The 21620-nt window shown below is 39.5% G+C and overlaps 1 protein-coding gene across 4 annotated transcripts in view; it reads right to left on the reverse strand.

Moving 5' to 3' along the window:
* The window catches only part of Slc12a6 (solute carrier family 12 member 6), an 86919-nt gene that overhangs the window by 59077 nt on the left and 6222 nt on the right, over window positions 1-21620 (reverse strand). For 2 of the 4 annotated variants that reach the window (XM_060371593.1, XM_021648725.2), the window contains exon 1: window positions 13307-13517. The exons of the other annotated variants lie outside the window; for them this stretch is intronic. In XM_060371593.1, coding sequence (XP_060227576.1) covers window positions 13307-13424 — 118 coding nt within the window. In that variant the 5' untranslated portion in view covers window positions 13425-13517. Of the gene's footprint in view, window positions 1-13306; window positions 13518-21620 lie in introns of those variants that run through there. 4 annotated transcript variants of the gene reach the window in all.

The following is a 21620-nucleotide window of genomic DNA, read 5'->3' on the forward strand; positions in this document are numbered from 1 at the left end:
GCTTACAGCATTCAAGAGTTTCTCTATGCCACAGCTCCATTCTCTTCCATATTCTTCCTAATAACCAGCTCAAAAAACTACAAACTACGTGGTCAGATTTACTAAAGCAACAGCTCAACTTTCTAGCACTAATTTTCTGTAGTAGTGACTTTTGCATCACTGTGACCAAAGGTTGATTTTGTTTCATAGTTTCAGTTCATCGTGACAGGGAAGACATGATCAGTTTGTGGCAGTGGCAGTGTGCAGCTGGGGCTCCTCACACCATGGTGGACCAGAAAACAGAGAGTGAGAGCTAGAAGCAGGAGTTGGCTATAACCTTCAAAGGCTCATTCCCAGAGACCCATCATAATTCCCACTCCACAGGTTCCAAAACCTCCTAAAATAATGCCCCCAACTAGGAACCAAATGTTCAAATACCTGATCCTGGGGGAGTACATTTAAACTATACCAGGAGTTACAGGCATTAAAGACAATACTGTTAATATTTTTGATATTCTGATATTTTTTGATATTTTTGATATTTTGGTAGTCTTCATTGATTCCACGCCATAGACAAAAATAAGACAAATGTTCCTGCACCCACCTTTGTTTTCTAGAGCCTGCCAGCACCTGCCATCCTCCAGCAAATGAATGAACTTAAGCTCTTATGAGATGACAAAGAAAACAGCAAAGCTGGGCATGGTGTAACATGCCTTTAATCCCAGCACTCGGGAGGCAGAGTCAGGTGGATCTCTGTGAGTGCAAGGCCAGCCTGGTCTACAAAGTAAGTCTAGCACAGCCAAGGCTACAAAGAAAAACCATGTCTAAAAAAACAGTTGATTGGAACATGTAAATAAAGATGCCAAAGCAGTCTCTTGGTGCATACCTTTGTTTGTACCAGGTAATTGTTAGGCCAGTGAGATTGCCTAGTGGGTAAAGGTGCTTGCTTTCAAGCCTGATGGCCTGAGTTTAATTCCAGAGACCCATATGGTAAAAGATTATTCTTTCAAGTTGTACTCTGACCTTAATATACACCTGCACAGACTCCCACAAGTTGTACTTTGTGCCTCCCAACATTCACTGAAAATAAATTTTAAAATAACTTAATTGCTTAATATGTTTCTAGAGTTTTAAATACAGAAATTAAACTAGAAACAGTTACTATATATATATATATATGAAGTTTTTTTTTGTACATATCTACCAAAATACAGTTGGATTATTGTACTTTGATTTTCTGTGTTTAATACAGAGAAACGGAGGCTGGAAGATGACTTGGTGGGTAAGGGTGCTTGCTGCTCAAGTATGAGGATGTGACTTCGAACCCCAACACCCATTTAAAAAGGTAAGTGTGACATGTATCCTTGTAACTTCAGTGCTGTAGAAAGCTGAGACAGGGGGATTGCTAAAGTTTGCTGGCTGCAAGCCAAGTTCCAGGTTCTTTAAGAAATCCTGTCTCAAGGGAAGAAAGCAGAGAATAATGGAGGGCATCTGATATCCTCTGGCCTCCACACATGTGTGCTTTGTACAGTAAATCCACACACGTGTACACATCACACTGTACCATGAATCCATACACGTGTGTAAACATCACACACTGTTCCGTGAGTCCACATACATGTGTGCACACATCACACACTGTAGTGTAAATCCACATACATGTGTGTACACCTCAAACACACATACACTGAATAAATAAATAGAAATGGAATCTCATCTACATGACTTTTGAAGTTGGCTACTTGTATCTGGCATAATGCCTTGGAGATTTATTTTATTTTACTTTTTAATTTCGAGAAAGGGTATCTCTGTGTAGCCCTGGCTGTCCTGTAACTCACTCTGAGCAGGCTGACCTTGCACTCAGAGATCCTGAGTGCTAGAATTAAAGGCCTGTGCCACCACCTCCTGGCTTATCCTATTTTTTGCATGTTACTATAAAATAAGATGTAAATCACACTTTTCCTATGGTTTCAATGAGACTAGAGAAAAGGTGAGTGCTAGATACTTAACCCTGGACCCACCAGGACTGGACAGATGTGGCTAAGCAAAGGTGTTATGTGGGCAAGGCCTTCCTGTGTGGATTGGCATTATTACTGTGAGAACATTATTACTTGCTTGTTATAGCAAGGCGTTTGGTCCATGTCTTTCTACTCTTGATGAAGAGGAGACACTTTTATCTTTCCAGTTTCGGGAACCATGAACTAATTGATTTTTTTTTCTTTTATGGAAGTTTAATTTTCTTCCTTCCTTCCTTCCTTCCTTCCTTCCTTCCTTCCTTCCTTCCTCCCTCCCTCCTTCTTTCCTTCCTTCCTTCCTTCCTCCGTCCCTCTCTTTCCTTCCTTCCTTCCTCCATCCCTCCCTCCCTCCTTCCTTCCTTCCTTCCTTCTTTCCTTCCTTCCTTCCTCCGTCCCTCCCTCCTTCTTTCCTTCCTTCCTTCCTCCCTCCCTCCTTCCTCCCTTCTTTCCTCCCTCCTCCCTCCCTCTTTTCCTTCCTTCCTCCCTCCCTCCCTCCTTCCTTCCTCTGTCCCTCCCTCCTTCTTTCCTTCCTTCCTTCCTTCCTCTGTCCCTCCCTCCTTCCTTCTTTCCTTCCTTCCTTCCTTCGTCCCTCCCTCCTTCCTTCTTTCCTTCCTTCTTTCCTTCCTTCCTTCCTTCCTTCCTCCTTTTTTCCTTCCTCCCTCCCTCCTTTCCTTCCTTCCTTCCTCCTTTTTTCCTTCCTTCCTCCCTCTCTCCTTCTTTCCTTCCTTCCTTCCTTCCTTCCTTCCTTCCTTCCTTCCTTCTCCTCCTTTTCCTTCCTTCCTCCCTCCCACCTTTTTCCTTCCTTCCTTCCTCCCTCCCTCCTTCCCCCCTCCCTCCTTCCTTCCTTCCTCCCTCCTTCCTTCCTTCCTTCCTTCCTTCCTTCCTTCCTTCCTTCTTTTCCTTTTTGTCCAGGCAGTGATGGGGGCACATGTCTTTAATCCAGCCCTAGGGAAGCAGAGGCAGGTGGATCTTTGAGTTCAAGTTCAGCTTGATCTACAGATAAAATTCTATAGCCAGGGCTACCCAGAGAAAACCTGTCTCAAAAACAAAAACAAAACCAGCAAAAACAAACAAACAAACAAAAAAGCCTAACCAAAACAAACAAAAAATTGAGTCAGGTCTCACTCTTTAGCTCTGGTTGGAGCTGGAACTCATAGCAATCGTGACCTTCCTCTGCCTCTCATGTCTAGGACTATATGCAATACTGTTTTTAGGTTTAAGAGATGCTGCTGCTGCTGCTTCTCTATTTAGCTGGTCCAGTCAACTGTTAATTCTAAATGTTTTTTCTCCTGCCAGCTGCCTGGTTTCCCCAGATAGTTTGCCTTTCTTTGTCACCTCATAAAAGCTTAAGTTCATTTGCTGGAAGATGAAAAAAAAAAAAAAAAAAAAGGTGGGTGCTGTAAAGCATGCTTATAATCAGCTACTCAGGAGGCTGAGGGACTAGAAGAGAGGGAGGCCAGCCTGGTCAATGTAGCAAGACCTTCATTTAAAAAAGAAAGGAGAGGGAGGGAAGGACTGAGGGAGGGAAAGTGGTTTCTGCTTCTGCTGGTGGGCAGCACAAAAAACCACAAGCCTTGGCTGAGGCCAGGAAGAAGCCTCTCTGCTTTCTTTACATTGACCTTCTTGCCTCTGAGACAGAAAGATCCTAGGACCCTGGTTCTTCTTACTCCCCTGCAAGGGTCTCTACCAAGCCAAGGTCCTTTTTAGATTTTCCATTCTCAACATCATCTTGAGGCACTTGAGGTTCTCATGCAGTCCTTGAGGAACAAATCAATCCTGTGCCTACTGCCTCACTTGTATCCAAGAGTTCACTAGATTCAGGGCACTTCTGCTAAACAGAATTAGGAATGGACAGACAGTAGGGTGTGCAAATACCAACCTTTGAAGTGGGTGCATTTACCTGTAATATCCATACTCACAGGCTAGAGTACTCATAGGGTGCTTTACCTGTAATATCCATACTCATTGGCCAAGGCCAGACTGGGCTACATAACCAACAATTTTTGAAATTTAGGAAATAGTCACCTTTAAAACATATAGAACATGCTCTGAAAAGTACCATTCAGTAAAAGTAGTTTGGCTTATGGACTAATCCCCCAGACACTAAAATTTGGAAAAATACATATAGAAGAAACTTACTATCTTTAAACCAGATTTAAAAACATATTTAAACAAGAGTTTAAGGGAGACAGCTTGCTCCTAGAAGCTGTGAATGATTAAACAAAAACCTTAGTGTCCCTACTAAGTTGTCAGTCATGGGAGCCCCAGGAGTTCCCCCCAAATGAGAGGCTCCTGACATTCCTTTTGGCTGTCCACCCAGAACTATATAAAGACACTATTGCTGAAGACACTACACGCGTTTGTTGCATGATATGGAGAAATCAAGCTGGAGCTAAGCTGGAAGCTTCCTCCATGCTGACTCTCACAGTGCCAAAAGGTGCTATGCAGGGCACTCAGGGAGAAAAACACCAACAGTCTCGCCACCTGTAAACCCTACACAGCAAGATGTGCCTACGTGTGCAACAGCAGCATTACTGTTAGAAGTTAACCAAGCGCTCTCTTATTGATTTGGTAGCCTGTGATGCAGAAGAGAAATGATGCCTTATACTGTAAACCCTGTAACACACACACACACACACACACACACACACACACACACACACACACAGAATGGAGATCATCCACCCTCGAGAGGAACTGCACATTGTTTTCTAGCTAAACTGACAAAACAACAAACTGCCTGACAATAAATAACGGATGAATGTTCAGCCCTAAACAAGACTTTTATGCCATTCTTTGTGAGGCTCAGGGGGACTTGCAGAAGCAGTAGAATCTAAGAGCTGGAAGACAGAAAGAAGGGCTACAACAAGCCATCCTCTGGGAAAGACATAACCATCACAATCTCAAACTCAAAGCAGCTGAGGATGCCTACAAAAGTACAAGCCTGTTACAGGTACAGATGAAGGAATGGCTCAGGGGACCTCACTCTCCAGTGATGAATTACTTGTTACTAATAGATTCAGGGAGAGAGGGACTCATTGCATTCAGTTGTGATCCCACCAGGCTCTAAGAATAGTTCTAAGACAATCCTCACACAGATGGCTCCTGTTAAATTTGGTGGGACACAAAATCAAACCAAAACTCAAGATTCTGGGAAAGGGATTAGGAGGAGCGAGAGAGGGTGTCAGGAATAGGAGGGGTATAACAGAGAGTAGGGAGAGTAATCACAATACATTATATATATATATATATATATATATATATATATATATACATATACATATACATATATGTATATATATATATGAATGTAGAATGTATGTATGTATGTACGTGCATACATATGTGTATGTTGCCCAGGTTGACTTCTAACTCTTGGGTTCAAATGATCCTCTTGCCTCAGCCTTCTAAGTTGTTGAGACTACTGGCTGGCAACAATTTATCCTTCTAATTAAATATTTAAAGATTCTCTGTGATGTTTACACATTTATTGATTGTCTTGTTTTCAACTACTGTCTTGAATGTTAAGTTCTAACAAAAAAAAAAATCCAAAAATAGTGAATATAGTAAAGAGAGTTAGAATCAAAGGATATTGACAAGAATGGATAAATATAAAAATAATTATGCTACATAAAGACAATACATACCCAATATTTTATCCATATAACATTCTCATAAATGAAAACAAGTGGAGAGTGACAAAAAAAAACAAAACAAAACTAGCTGTCACTTGCAAACCAGGAAATTAGGTAAAGTGGGTTGTAAAGGGCACAGGAAAATTTTCATGGGCAATGAAAATGTTTATTATCTTGATTATGGTGACTGTTTCATAAGCACATGCATGTGTGAAAACTCATTAAATAATACATACATGCAGCTAATTTTATGTCTACTATACCTCAACGAAACATTAAAAGAAATAATGATGGGGAAAATAGTTCCAACATTTTTTAAAAGGGTTAATATTTCAAATAATAATAATTATTAAAAAAAAAAAACAAGAAAGGGGCTTGAGAAATGGTTCAGAGGTTAAGAGCACTGGCTATTCTATCAAAGGTCCTGAGTTCAATTCCCAGCAATCACATGGTGGCTCACAGCCATCTATAAGGAGATCTGGTGCGCTGGTGTGCAGGCACACATGCAGACAGAATACTGTATATTTATACAGTATTTATAAATAAATAAATCTTTTTTAAAAACACCAAGAGAGAAGAGATATCAACAGGAAAATTTACTGTAGTTTTTGCAGTTTGAAATTTCCTGCAATAAAAAATACTTTTCTAAAAATATTAAGACTATCTCCCATCCTCTCACAATTCACAATACAACTAAAGAAATTAACATTTAACTACAAGGTCAAATATGGTAGTGCATTCCTATAACCCCAGCACCTGGAGGCCAAAGAAGGCGGACCACAAGTTTGAAACCCAGCCCTCTGCAAATCAATCAATCAATCAATCAATCAACCAATCAAATAAAACACATAGGTTTAATCACAAGCAACTACAAGTTGAGACACAGAGTGGCAGTCTGAGTGCTGACAGATACTGGTAAGTAGAATAATAAATGCCAGGGGTGACTAGGCATGACATCCAGACATGCCATCCAGAGGAAATAGAGATGAATGGGGCCTGGAGCTCAGTGCAGTTGTGTGTAATTTTTTATAGTATGCAGAAAATGAAAACAGAAGTTCAGAAAAAAAGCAAAGTGGAGTAAAAGCAAGGAGGGAAGAGAAACACTAGAGACAACATTTTAGACTCTTGCCCGAGAGCTGACATTTCTAACAGCAGGATCTTCTTCCACAATAGGTTCTGCTGTAGTGGGATGAACACAGGAATGGGAATAAGGGGACCCACTTCATTATATGGGGCTTACTGGATTAAAAAATCATTCATGTTATTTATGTGCCATATTTAATTTCTATCATCTCCAGGTATAGCTATGAGAATTTTCCTTTAAACAGGATTATTTTTCTATTATTTTATTTAAATAAAAAGCACCTACTAATTTCAGTAGTACAAGTAAGTTTTTTTTTAAATTTTTTTATTTTTTTTGAGACAGGGCTACTCTGTGTAGCTTTGGCTGTCCTGGACTCACTTTGGAGATCAGGCTGGCCTTGAACTCACTGAGATCTGCCAGCCTCTGTCTTCCTGAGTGCTGGGATTACAGGTGTGTGCCACCGTGCCCAGCTTCTTTCTTTCTTGTTTTTGAAACAGGTCTCACCGTGTCTCAGACTCACCCTGAACTTGTAATGGCTCTCCCACCCCTGCTGTATACTGCAGCATCAGCCAATTAAAGTTACACTAAAAGTCAGTGACTTTACATTGTCCACATCCTACCAGTAACCCTTAGTCCCTAAGGCTCCATCTCACTGTTAAGTGTGTGTCTTCCTACAAATGTGAGGGGTAGAGAGATACTCTAACATCCAGAATAAGCCAAGTTTCCTGCTTGCTCAGCTTTCTCAATTTCTGGTATCACTTAGAGGAATATAGTACATTTGGAAATATTCCATACCAAATAAAAGACCAATGCAACACATGCAAAGTTTGACGAGGAACAAACTTTCATTTATTTTTGAGGAATTCGTGTTACAAAAGAAATAAGAGCCTTAGAATTAGTAGCTAAGAGAATAAAGCAGCCTAGGAGTAGAAAAGTTTTTAAGTGTTTGATTATCATCACACACACAAACACACACATATGTATGTGGGAATGGAGAGTGGAAAGGGAAGGGAAAATGATGCAGTTGTGTTTTAATATATATTAAATAAAAATTTAAAGTATATTTTAAATATACGGGAGGGCAGACAGTATGGTGCAGGGGAGGCAGGCTTTGCTGCTGTACAGACCCATTTGAGTTCTGCAGCTGCCACTTATATAGCCCAAATTTCTTGACACATTTTCCTGCTGACATGGTGCAATGGTTGCCTGTACTGGTTGTTGTGGGAATTAAGTCGGTATTGTTAAGTGCCTGTTTAACACTGGCTCAACTACTCACCTGGCTTAGCAATGGCTATATTACTATAATGCTGATGACATTTTATATGTAAAGTTTCTTCCTCTTGCAACCTGTCAGACCCAAGAAATACTAGTTTCCTTAGAGTTTGCCAGTTGATAATATCCATTCTCTGTATATCCAAATTTGAACTAAAATCTGAAAATGTTTCAAATTTTAAACCTCATGGCAAATTTGGACATATGGTGTAAGTTTTCAAGTTGTGTAATATGCTAAATTATATATATGTACTTTATTCCAAACTAAATATTGAGTATAGAATATAAACTCAATAAGCAATATTTAAAATCAATTGAGTATACTGGGGGGAGTTAATTTTGAGATGGGCTCTCAGGATGCAGGCTCTTACCTCAGCCTTGAAAGGACTCTGATTCTAGGCATGCACCTCCACACCCACTTGTATGTGCATTTTTATAGAGGTTTTATCTTTATAGGGTTCAATCTGTTCCAATCTAGTATGTCTCTTGTGAGGCCAAAGCAGCAGACAGTAAATGAGGGTTGGGATACACCGCAGGAAAATCTGGGAGTGAGAAATCCCAACAAACCAATGAAGCAGTGTACAAAGAGCTGGCAAACTTTCAAGGCTGAGACTGTAACATGTCAAATACACAGTGTTTCAAGATGTAATAAGCAGTAGGGAAACACATTCAGATGTATAGTCCTTTCCCCCTTTTCATGTTCTGTGTATGTGTGCTGTGCATGTCTATGCATGTTTGTTTTTTGCATGTCTGTGGACATGCATGTAGAGGCCTAAGACTGCAAGGCTGCTGAGCCAAATCCAGAACCCACCAATGCAACTAGTCTTGCTGGCCAGCATGCTCTGGAGATCTCAACTTTCTGAGGCTGGAATGACAGGCATGCTGACATGCTCAGCAGGTATATGAACTCTATTCTTCATACTTGCAGAGCAAACACTTCAACCACTGAGCCACCTCCCCAGCTCCAAAATCTGTATTCTTACTTTTAGGTACAAAAATCATGACAAGGTAGTTGAAAAGACATTTGAGGGACAGGTAAAGTCTTTCTTACAATTCTGGAATACTGAGTGTAGTATAGGAGGCAGAAAAATATGTCTCACCCAGCCAGTTCCAAAGGTAACTTTGAACCCAGATTTCACTACATACAGATTTGTTTCTGTTTTCAGGGTTTGTAAATTTCTCATGTGAACAGAAAAAAAATAAAATTAAAAAAATTATTTTGAGACAGGGTCTTACTGGTGCAGAATGGTCTGAGACTTGATATGTAGATAAAGCTATCCTTGAACTCACAGAGCGCCCTCCGCTTCTGCCTCTGCCTCCTGAGTGCTGGATTAAAGTGCTGAGGCAGAGGTCTTGCTATGTAACCAAGGCTGGGGATACAGGTGTATGCCAGGATATCTCACTGAAAATCTTCACTCCAGAAAACAATCTATATAGAGAATATGCAGTTGTCTACTTCTACCAATTTTCATTTTAGTCAATAAGAATACGTAGTCAAAAGCCGCTGTTTAAAGATTAGTTCATGGATAACAAATACAACTAATGTGCAGCTAACAGTTACATCTTGTGAGTTACGGAGATTTACTCTTCACTTAACAGAACTCTCACAGCATGCTTTTCTACCAGGTTGTGTCCTACTGTGTCCATAGTCTGTTGCTGTTTGCTAACAACAGAGGGTGTCTTCTCTACTTCCATTGGTCCACTTCTGAAACTTCCCTTAGAGCTGTATTTGCATCCTACTGAACTCTCCAATCTGCTACCTGTGTCCAGTGAGGCACACGAGGCACACCAGCAATCCACATTTGCCTAATCCAGAGCTGCCATAAGCTGATTTGAGGAGCAAGGAGATTTAGAGCAATTATTTAATTAAAATATTTAAATAAAGAAATGAATGTAGCATGCGTATCTGATTAAGAAAATGCAATGAAGAGTTAAGATCTGTAACAGTCCTATTAGATAATTTACTTTTTTAAAAATTTTATTTGAGAAAGAGCCTCACTTTATAGCTCAGTCTGGCTTCAAACTCATTATCCTCCTGCTTGAGCCTGGGATTACAGGCTTGTGTTACTATACCTGAACAAACAAACAAACAAACAAAATGTGAGTGTGTTTAATAATCTTCCTCTCAAACCCTGTGGGCCAAGCACATTAGGACTTAGCAAAATGATGCAATGGGGAGCATAGGAAACTGGACAGTACCTCCAGTTTAGATCATGTGGCCCATGGCAAATACTGGCACTGGCCTGGAAGGGATATCCCATAGAGGAAGATGAAATTGATTGCACTTTGATAACCAGTCTCCATTTACCTTCCTCGGTCACCTCTTCTTTAACAAATGCCTTGTAATTGCCCTCAAATGCTGTTTCTCACAGTGCTGAACTCTCTCCTAATATTTTCAAATTGTTCCTGATTTTCTCTACATTTCTCCGTAGGAATCAGTTGGATCCCCTACTCAGATACATATCTAGGAGGCTCTCCAGGCAGTTTAGTATCCTTCCAACATCAGTTATCCAAACCTGTTCCTTTTTCTCAATGAACCATTGATCACAGGGTAAGAGAAATAGGTGTTCCTATCTGTAAGTGTGATAGCGAATAGAATTATCTATCCAATGCAGTCTTTCCGGCCACCCTGTGAAGGAGGCATTGGTTTCACCAATGAGGAGAGAAGCTAAACAACTTGCTGAAAGTCACTCAGGCACTAATTATTACAAATTGTCACTACTACTAATTAGTAGTAATTGGTAGGTCTGGGATTCATAGCCAGATCCCTGACTCTAAAGCCATTTTACTGCCTTTGGTAAAATTTACAGCTTTGGAACATTAGGAGGAAAACCCAACAGGTAGCTAAAGTTTGGCGAATTGAAAAGGCTGAGCACGCCAGGTCAGCATAGTGCTGGCTAAGCACTTAGGACCCTGAGGCACAAATGATCTGACAGTCTGTCCTCAGGCTGCTCACCGTCAGTCTGGTGGTGGCAGGAGGACAGAGGGCAGCAAGGGCGGCAGCGCTCCTTCCACAGGCATGCTGCCAAGAAGACAGCACAGGCAAGAAAGGACTGTCTCACAGAAATCCGAGCTTCTGCTTTCCTTCTGAAACTCAAGCAGGCTCTACTGACCTCTAGTACCTCACGCAGCAATGCCTACTACACTTATTTTATTATGTTCAGTTGTATGAAAATGTCCTTGCATAACCCAATGGCATGTACAATATACTTACACTAATGACAATAAAATACATTTAAAGTTATTTTACTTAAAAATTAGTTTGGATTAGCTCCATTTTCATATTTCTACTTTATCTCAAATTATTTTATAGTTCAAACAAATATATTAACAATAATATTTAAAAATGATCTTCTGTGCTTGGTACTACATAGTTTTCTTGCTACACAGATGCAGAGGGAGAAATAAAGAGGGGGAGGACTTACATAAGTGGCCAGGGTTTGAATAATCAAATAAAACAACAGACTAGCTGGTATCTTTATTAGGACATATTCATTGTACAATATAGTTTCACTGAGTCAGTGTGTCTTTCTTTCCTTCTTTCTTTTAACTCAGGAGAGCAAGGAGCTAGAACTCACTACATTTCAAGCAATGTGCCAAGGCCAGGAGAGAAAGAAACTTTCAATAACAAGTATAATTTTTTCCTTCTTTTCTTCTAACTTAACCCTACAGTAAAGACAGTTTAGATTACGTTCCCACTAGTTGTTCACTTGTTAAATATTAGTTTATTGAGTGGATACTTTCTGGGATGTTTGGAAAACACCAAAATAAAGAGCCTAATTAAGTCCGAGTTGACTTATTTCTCTTGTTTCTTCCTTTTTCAGTCCAGTTTTATACAATAAAATATAATAAGCCTAATAATGTCACATTATTAATAAAGCTGTGTTCCATCAAAATTTTATAGCTTTCTAGGTGGCTGTTAATAGAATGAATGATTTAATTATTCTGCTTTAGACCCTCTTACCAAAAAGCAAATTTCTCCAAATAATGAGACTAGCAAAGGTGAAATAATCAAATAAAGATAAGAGATTAAAAAAAAATCAGGGCAAAGAAGTGACAGATGAGATACTTCACTAGCATTCTGTAACATTATTGAAGATAGGAGACTAAATGCTAAAGGAACTGACAATATCAGCAAATGAGATAGGGCAAAATCAAATACACCCAGGTCTGAGAAAAGCTACCTCTTCTGAGCTGAAGCCATAGAAAATCAGGTTTAAATTCAAGGTAACTTAAAGTAAGTTTCACAGGTCACTGCTAAGCAGCAAAGCGAAAATAACCTACAAAGAATTTCCATAAAGTATCTTCTTTACTATCTCCTGATAAGTTCTTTCACTACAGGGATGAGAATAAATAAATGGAACACTTTTCTTAAAACTCAAACAAAACGAGTCTCTCCATCTCTAAGTTAAAGTTCCCTAATATCAAATATCTCAAATATTACCAACAGCTGCTTGCCACAAGGAAGACCTACAGAGGAATTGTGAGTTTGCCTTCTTTTCTCACATTCAGAGAGTTGCTGACGATTTACAAGTAAAAAAGAAGAAGAAGAAGAAGAAGAAGAAGAAGAAGAAGAAGAAGAAGAAGATTCAAAGTGAATTTAACACCACAGCATTAACTAAGACTTTAATTGCATGTTTAAAAATCCCAAACCACAATTCCCCGGGAAAGTAAAACTGTCAACACTGAAAGGCCACAACAGAGATAAGCACATTCATCAAATAATTTTATTAAACCCATGCTATGCTGTTCAACACATGACCATCTAGTGCACTTTTTCTTTCATTAAAGAGTTATTAGAACACTTGTTACTGATTTGTTGTTTACCTGGTAAATGGAAACAGAATTCTGAATAACCGCAGGCTTGCAAGTAAAAAGTCCACATAACAAAACTATTGAACCATGCTCTTTTTGTATATATTACATAAACGGCTAAGATTAAAAGGCCACTTATCCGTTTGGTTCGAAGTCTTTTCTAGATAGAATCTAAGCCGCCTAAGTGAAAACTGAATTCTAAATTCTGCATAAATGACTTCTACGGTGTCTTTCTTTTTGCTTGAAAACTCTTTTCATACATTGCCACCGATTCGATTTCACCTGTTGGTAATGGACACAGAAAACTCTTTGTGGAGGGAAAAACAAACTGCTTCGTGGGGAAAAAAAAAAAAAGACACGTTATCAGATATACGGTGAATGAAACAACTGAAAAACACGCCTTTTCTCCACCATCATCTGTAAGCAACAGTTTGAAGACTGATAACCAAGTTAGTACTTCCCTCCCGAAAACTAGTCTGTGGGTCCCCAACAAGCACAGGACTCACCCAGCTCTTGGGGATCCTGAATCCAGGCTTTTACTTCTGCGGAGCTGGGCTCCGGAGAGACAGGGCCCGCAGCCCCCTCCTCTGGGTCCTCCACCTTGGTCACCGTGAAGTGCGGCATTGTTCTTCCCGACCCTCGCGCTCTCAGAGTTTAAATTTCCTTCCCGTTTCCCTGTCTCCCTCCACACTCAGACACAGACTAGGGAGACAGTGGCTGGGAATCGGGAAGTACTGAGCCCACGTGACCACAGCCCCAAGGGAGTGGGGCGCTCGAAGACACGCCTTCCGCCGTGTTTATCATTCTCTTAAAAGGCTTAAGCACTCCACCCCTAGCTTATTGTTATTAACCTGTAGACCGCCAACTGTCTAGGCTGTTTCTCGAGCAGCAGAAAGCTGAAGCCCGGCAGTAATTTATCAAGAGCTGTCCACCATGTGTCTCCCACTTGTTTACTTAATTTATTGCCACCTCTCTGGACTCCATCATCTCAAACCTCTGTCCTCTTACTTCATATGAGAAAGATTAGGGAACAGTGTATTTCATAAACTATCCTCTCTAATGAAGACTGGCACTGTGACAGCTCAGGAAACAAAAGATAGGTTGTTGGGTTTCTGTTGTTGCTTAAGTTCAAAGTATATGGGAAAACCTGTGAGTCAATGAAAAGGCTTTTCTCCTGTTTCAGGTGAAACATCTTTTTGGAGTATTTAATGACACACATATTTTATAAACAACAGTTTTAAATGCCCAGATGCATGCAGTGACATCCAAGAAGAGAAACTAATTTTATCAAACGCACAAATTTGTTTAAAAGAGAAAACTCTTAAGTTTTAAAATGGTGTGTAAAGGACATATAGAACCCCAAAGAGAACAAACTGTTTGAAAGAAAAAAAGATCCTTGATTGAGATGTTTGTAGTTCTGTTAGCAAACATTTAACATATTTAATTCCACAGTAATATTGAATAGCTATATCAAGTGCTCAGCTCACTACACAAGCAGCGATAACTAAAGTAAGCCCTATGTTAATTTCCATGCTGCTGCTGTAATAGCAAGGCTTTGTCATCAGAAATGTCTTCTACCTGACAAGCAAGGCTGAACAAAATGTACTAAAGAGAGACGAAAGTGTGTGATCCTCTTTCATTCAAAGACACACATTATTAAAGAGGAACCAACCCAGTAGTCAGACCCACTATGTACTAGAAAGAGGACCAACCCAGTAGTCAGACCCACTATGTACTAGAAACTCCTCATTCACTCACAGCAGAAACATCCAGTTACAAAAGATGCCTAAAGTCATGGTGCATGTAAAAGGTAAAGCAAACTTTAAAATACTGAAAGCCCTATGAGGCAACATAAATTATATTAAAAAGAAAGTTCACAAGTACTTAACTTTTACTTCATGTGTTCCTAATAGTCCTGGTTTGCATGCTTGGCTGCACATCATAATCACCTGGGGACCTTTTAAAACACTGGTGTTTGGATTCCATCTCAGATATTCATACTTAACTGCTTTGGAATAGAGCCTGGGCCATAATAAGATTTTTAAAAGTCCCTTCACAGTGTTCCAATGTGCAACCAAGGTTTAAATAGAAGATTGCTAAAGAGGTTGGTTTATCACTTGAGAAGTATGCACATGTCTCTTTAAGCATATTTTCTTTAGGTCTGTAGGGTTTTAGTATGTTTATCCTATATTATATGACTAATATCCGCTTTGAGTATATACCATGTGAATCTTTCTCCTTCTGGGTTACCTCACTCAGGATAATCTTTTCTAATTCCATCCATTTGCCTGCAAATTTCATGATTTCCTTGTTTTTAATAGCGGAGTAGTATTCTATTGTGTAAATTTACCACAATTTCTGTATCCATTCTTCAGCTGAGGGACATCTAGGTTGTTTTCCAGATTCTGGCTATTATGAATAAAGCTGCTATGACCATAGTTGAGCAAATATCCTTAAGGACCCTAGCGAATCCCATTTTTAATTATCATTTAGAAAGGCAAACAGGATAGACACCAGAAGCAGTAGAACAGAGGAAACAGGATGGGAGCCTACCACAGACGTCCTCTGAAGACTCCACCCAGCAAGGGCAAAGCAGAGGCAGAAACACAAGGCTGAACTTTGGACAGAGCAGAGGGAGTCTTATGGAAGAAGTGGGAGATGGAAAGACCCAGAGGGGACAGGAGCCCCACAATGAGACCAACAAAGACAAAAAAGCTGGGCCCAGAAGGGACTGCAGAGACTGATGCATCAACCAAACACCATGCACAGAGAGGACATAGACCTCCCTGCTCAATTGTAGCCCATAGACAGCTCAGTGAACGTGGTTGCCTGCTCCTTGATCACTTCTCTCTGGTGGGATGACCTAGCCAGCCCACAAAGGAAGAGGATCCAGACAGTCCTGATGGGACCTGATAGGCTAGGGTCAGACAGTAGGGGAAGAGGACTTCCCCTATCAGTGGACTACAGGAGAGGGATAGGGGAGAAAAAGGGAGGGAGTGGAACCAGGAGGAGATGGGGGGTGGCTACAACCAGGATACAAAGTGAATAAATTGTGTGTGTGTGTATATATATATATATATATGTAATATTTTCATCTCTCCTCTCTCTCTCTCTCTTTCTCCTTCTCTCGCTTCCCCCACTCCTCTGTATCTTTTAAGACAGGCCCTCACAATGTATCCCTGGCTACCGAAAGATCCACCTGCCTCTGACTCCCAGTGCTGGGAATCAAGGTATGCGCCACATCACTTGGCTTATTTATATCTAGTTGTATCTTTGGAATAAATTGGCAGATGTTTTCTCCATATATTTGTAACTCAGCTACTCCACTGATTTATTTGAAGGAACTTATTTGAAGCACCAGACTGTCAAAGGTTTCACTCTTACATTCAGAGTTCAACATTTATTAATACCTTTGGCACCAGTAAATTTTCTGATTGGAATGCTGCCTTTCACTTCATCTTAGGAATAGCTGAACTGAGGTGAACAGAAACAATGTTTACAAATGTTTGCATAGCTTTTGTGTGTAAGACAAGATCCAAAGGCTGGAGAGACAGCTTAGCAGTTAAGAGAACATTCTGCTCTTAAAGAAGATCAAGTTTAAATTCCTGCACCTACATCAGGCAGCTCACTACTGCCTATAACTCCAGCCCCAGGGAATCTGATGCCTCTGTTCTCATGTATACATATGTGCACACATGCGTATGCCAGTGGACACACACATACACTCAAAAGTAAATCTTAAAAAAAAAAAAAAAACCCTAACTCTAAATGTTATCCTTTCACCCTCCTCCTCTCTAAAAATCCACCAAACTAAACAAGTAGGAATGTGACAAATTCCTGTTATTCTAGGATAGGAGTAATTTATTTACCAACTCAGTGCTTTGTACCAGAGAGGTCAGCAATTTTACAGTTCTATCCTAGCATGAACTGTAGATAAAAGTGCAGGCCATAGAGAACTGAAGAAAAGTAATGCTTAAGATATGACTGATGTGAACAGAGTAATTACAAAAAGGTGGGGTGTCATGAAGATACTTAAATACTCATACTTCCACTGAGAAGACTAACTGGGCAAGAATGTGGAATGGAAGGACTTTCATGCATTGTTGTTAAGGCTGTTAATGGGGATAACTATGGGAAAGAGCCAGGCAGTTGCCCCATCACTCAGAAACCCCACAATGAAACATTTACTCCAAGCAGTCAAAGTGTGCTCTCACAAAATGTTCATATTCCTAATATACCCAAAGTGGAAACACCTCACACATACAGTCTCAAGAAAACAAAACAAAACAAAACAAAACAAAAACCTATAGGGTCAAAGTATACGTCCTATTGAAGAATTTAAAAATGAACACCTGATAGACACAATATGAATGTGTTTGCAATGTTTGCATTGTAAACACATAACAATGAATGTGTTTAAAACAGACAAAACTGAGCCGGGCGTGGTGGTGCACGCCTGTCCAGCACTCTAGGAGGCAGAGGCAGGCAGATCTTTGCCTGGTCTACAAAGCGAGCCCAGTACAGCCAAGGCTACACAGAGAAACCCTGTCTTGGGTGTGTGTGGGAGGGGAGACAAAACTAGTCTAGAATACAAAAAAATCAGATGAAATCAGCCTAAGTGTTTAAGAGTAGATAAATAGATTTTTTAAAATGGGTTTAAGAAAAATGGTACAAGCAGAAATCATCATGTTAAGCAAAATAAAGTATGCTCAGAATGACAAACATTATACTTTACATTGTATGTAGAATTTAGACTTAAAGATGGGACTACTGAGGGTTGCAGGGAAAGGGAGAGGGTGATGAGAAAAGGATCAGAGTACATAATGTACATGAATGAAAATTTTAGACTAGAACCTATTGCTGTGCATGATGAATTCATGCTAATGGCTTTTCTAGTTAGTGCAATGGTTTGTCTCTGGAAAGGTGGAGATTGACTGGTCTCAAACACGGTAAAACTTTATGGAATGATGATAATGATCTTGCTAGGGCTTTCGCGTGTGCAATTTTTCAAATTCAGCTAATTCACTTGGAATGTCTGGTTGCACTTCACTGTATGAGAAGTTTACTTCAAAAGAAAGAGAGCACTGAGCAAGTTCTAAGCTCTAATTAATAATACAAATTTTTCAAATTTGTGAGGAAGTGAACTGATATCTCAATTTACCTTGAAATGCAAGACCTTGGATATAAAGTATACACAGACCCCTTAAACTCAACAATAAAAAGACAAGACTTATGATTAAAACAAAAATTGACAAAGGAAAATAAACAAATAGCTAAGAAACATTTCAAAAAGTGCTTGGTGTCAGGGATCATCAGGGAGATACAGATGAAATGAAAAAAGACTGTTGAAAAAAAATGGACAGCAGAAAAAAATACCTTGGGAAAAGATCTGGGAGCTTTTTATAAATCCAAAATACATTTTTACCACATGACCCGAAAATCCTCTTGGTATTTTTAAACAAGTTGCTAAAAGATGTGTTTACAAAAAATTTAAAAAGTCAAGTATGTTTACAGCAGCTTTCTTCACAAGAGCCCAAATAGGAAGCAGCCCAGGTTATCTATAAAGCAATAGGATAAACACTTTAGTTGATTCAGAAAGTGAACTGTTACTCAACAATGGATAGGAATAAACTGGTAAGATCAACACCACGACAGTAGGGATTATGCATTATAGACAACACAAACGATACACTGAAGCATTTTGATTCCTACAACTTTAAAATGCTTCAAAAGTAGATTAATGATGGGGAAGATACCATATGGATAAAAATTATGAGTGCATTGCACAAGTCCTTTAAGTTTTCCATACATTTGAACATTTTCATAATGAAATATTAGGAAATACAATGGAAGGTGAATTTCAGCATTAGTCACTGTGGGGTCAAGTTTCTTTTCACACACAGATTGGAGAGTTGCATAAAGGCTTTGCTTGTGCTTCAGTAGTAGAGCCTTAAATATTGAGAGTTGTTGTGCAGGTCTGAACTATTTACATTTTCACATTTTAAAAATGTGTGGCATTTAAAAATAATAAGATAACAAGGCCAGGCCAGGGGCCTTTATACAAATGGAACATTTTTAATGGCATTACTCCCACAGTGTTTCCTATATTAGGCCCAAAATGTACATGTTTCCTTTGCTAATTAGTTACAGTAAAACATTTTATTTTTAACTATATCTTTAAATTGTCAGAATAGTCATTCTTCAGAAGAATGAGACTACTTGGAGCAATTATTTTGAAATTATAACTTACCATGCCACCCCATGCAATCATGTATTTTTAGGCTGAACTTACAATTCATGATAACCAGTGTTTTGTCTGATTCAAGCCATTTATTTAAAAAAATAAAAATAAAGTTGAGTTAGACTTAGTGAAAAGACTGGATAAAGGAAAAGTCAGCAAAAAAATTATTTTCCCAGGGATTATCAAATTGGAACACATTTTATTCTATCCAACAAATCATGTATTACCTTGATTCCTGGAAACTGACAGTTGTATCACATATTAATAACCTAAAGCTTTATAGTCTTTATATTTTTTGAGACAGGATCTCACTATGTAGTTCCTGGACTCACTCTGTCGACCTGGCTGGTCTTAAACTCACAGAAATCTGCCTGCCTCCTGAGTGCTGGGATTAAAGGTGTGTTCTGTCTAGCTATTGTGTAAGCTTCTAAAATGTCAATTTCTTACCTTGCTTCCTCAGACAGGGAATAAAGAGCTCATGACCCAGCACTGTCTGCATACCACACTCTGAATGGCTGTTTTACAGAAGATAATGAGCAGTTCAGTACTTAAATTTACAGTTACTGCTATTGCTGGAGCTGCTAAATATACTCTCATTCTCCAGGAAAAGATGCATCTACACTTTCCCCATGTATCAGCAAACCCTTTTACCTATTTTCTACTGAGAAACTGAGTAACGGTTTAAAATAACAAAAAGATAGACTGGAAAGATGGCTCAGTGGTTAAGAACACTGTTGTTCTTGCAGAGAAACTGAATTCAACTCCAGCATTCATATGGAGCTCATAAACTTCTGTAATTCCAGTTCCAGGGGATCTAATGCCCTCTTCTGACCTCTGAAGGCTCCAGGTACCCATGTGGTGCACATACATACATGTAGGAGAAACACTCATTCACATAAAATTAAATATCTAAAAAATGTTGATCTAAATTGTAAAAATTCTAAGTTATAACTCACGTATCATACAAGTACAGAAAGAATGAATGAATTACTTTTGCAAAGACCAGGTATTCTAGATAATAAGAACATACTTAAACACTTAAAACTATGAAAATGGGGGGTGGGGTGGATAGCTCAGAAGTTAGGAGCACTGGCTACTCTTCTAGAGGTCCTGAGTTCAATTCCCAGCAACCACGTGGTGCCTCACAACCATCTATAACGAGATCTGGTGCCCTCTTCTGGTGTGCACGTGTACATACAGACAGAACATTGTATTAATGAATAAATAAATCTTTTTTAAAAACTATGAAAACAGATTTGTATGAAACAGTAGTGGTGGTTAGTATTTACTCAACTTTGAAAGCCTGAAAGATAATAGAAAAAAACACATTCCTTCCTGGTGGATTCATACTATTTTAGAGAACAGATGCAGAGAGTCCTCTGGGTGAAGCCTTAAGACTATCAAAGAATCATGCATTTATTCTGTACTATTGGAATGCCCACTAAGTACCAGAAATGGGAATGAAACAGTGGAAGACATTGCTCCCTCCCCTGCAGGAGTGTGCAGTCCTGTTAGCCAATGAAGTCTAAACTGTCAGAACAATACACAAGCTAGGAAAGACCCAGGAGAGTATAACATCCCACCACTTTGCTCCACTACTTCCTCAGGACCTTGTCATTTTTCTATCACTAAATGGCTGGCAGGTTAAAAATGCATTTCTACTGATTATGAAAAGTCTATAGAATGTAAACATGACACTAAGCAACATACTATCAAAACTACAAACACAGTCTTAAAACATGAGGAAAGAGCAATGAAAACACAACCCCAAACAAAACCGCCCTTGCTAACTAAATAACCAACCATGCTCTGTGGTGCCACCTGTTGACCCCAGGGCCTTGCCTATGCTATATTAGTGTCTTCTCCAGCTCGGGACCATCCTTGTTAATTTAATTTCTACTTTAAAGAACAAATAATTTTATAATCACTGCTTTCTTTCTGCCCCCCCCCCCCCCAGTCCATTTACAAAAAGATTTACTGAGCCGGGCATGGTGGTAGTCAATGCCTGTAATCCAGGAATTCAGAAGGTTGACAGAATTCATAAGGATCCAGCACTTAAGGCCAATCTGGGCTATATAGCAAGACTGACTGCCTCAAAAATACAAACAAAAACAAAATTAAAAAAAAATTAAAGCCAGGCCTGGTGGCGCATGCCTGTAATCCCAGCACGTTGAGAGGTAGAAGCAGGTGGATCTCTGTGAGTTTGAGGCCAGCCTGACTACAAAGCAAGTCCAGGACAGGCAAGGCCACACAGAGAAACCCTGTTTAAAAAAAATTTAATTAAATTAATTAATTAAAATAAAGAGCCAGGCATGGCAGTGCACTCCTTTAATTTGGGAGGCAAGCAGATCTTTGTGAGTTCGAGGCCAGCCTAGTCTACAAGGTGAGTCCAGGACAGCGAGGGCTATTACACAGAGAAACCCTGTCTTGAAAAACAAAAACAAAAACAAAACAACAACAAAAAATATAAGAAAGAAGCCAGGTGGTGGTGGTGCTCACCTTTAATTCCAGTACTCAGGAGACAGAGGCAATTGGATCTCTGCCTCATTTATAGAGCCAGTTCTAGGACAGCAAAGGCT

The sequence above is a fragment of the Meriones unguiculatus genome, chromosome 18, assembly GCF_030254825.1.
Source record: "Meriones unguiculatus strain TT.TT164.6M chromosome 18, Bangor_MerUng_6.1, whole genome shotgun sequence".
NCBI lineage: Eukaryota > Metazoa > Chordata > Mammalia > Rodentia > Muridae > Meriones > Meriones unguiculatus.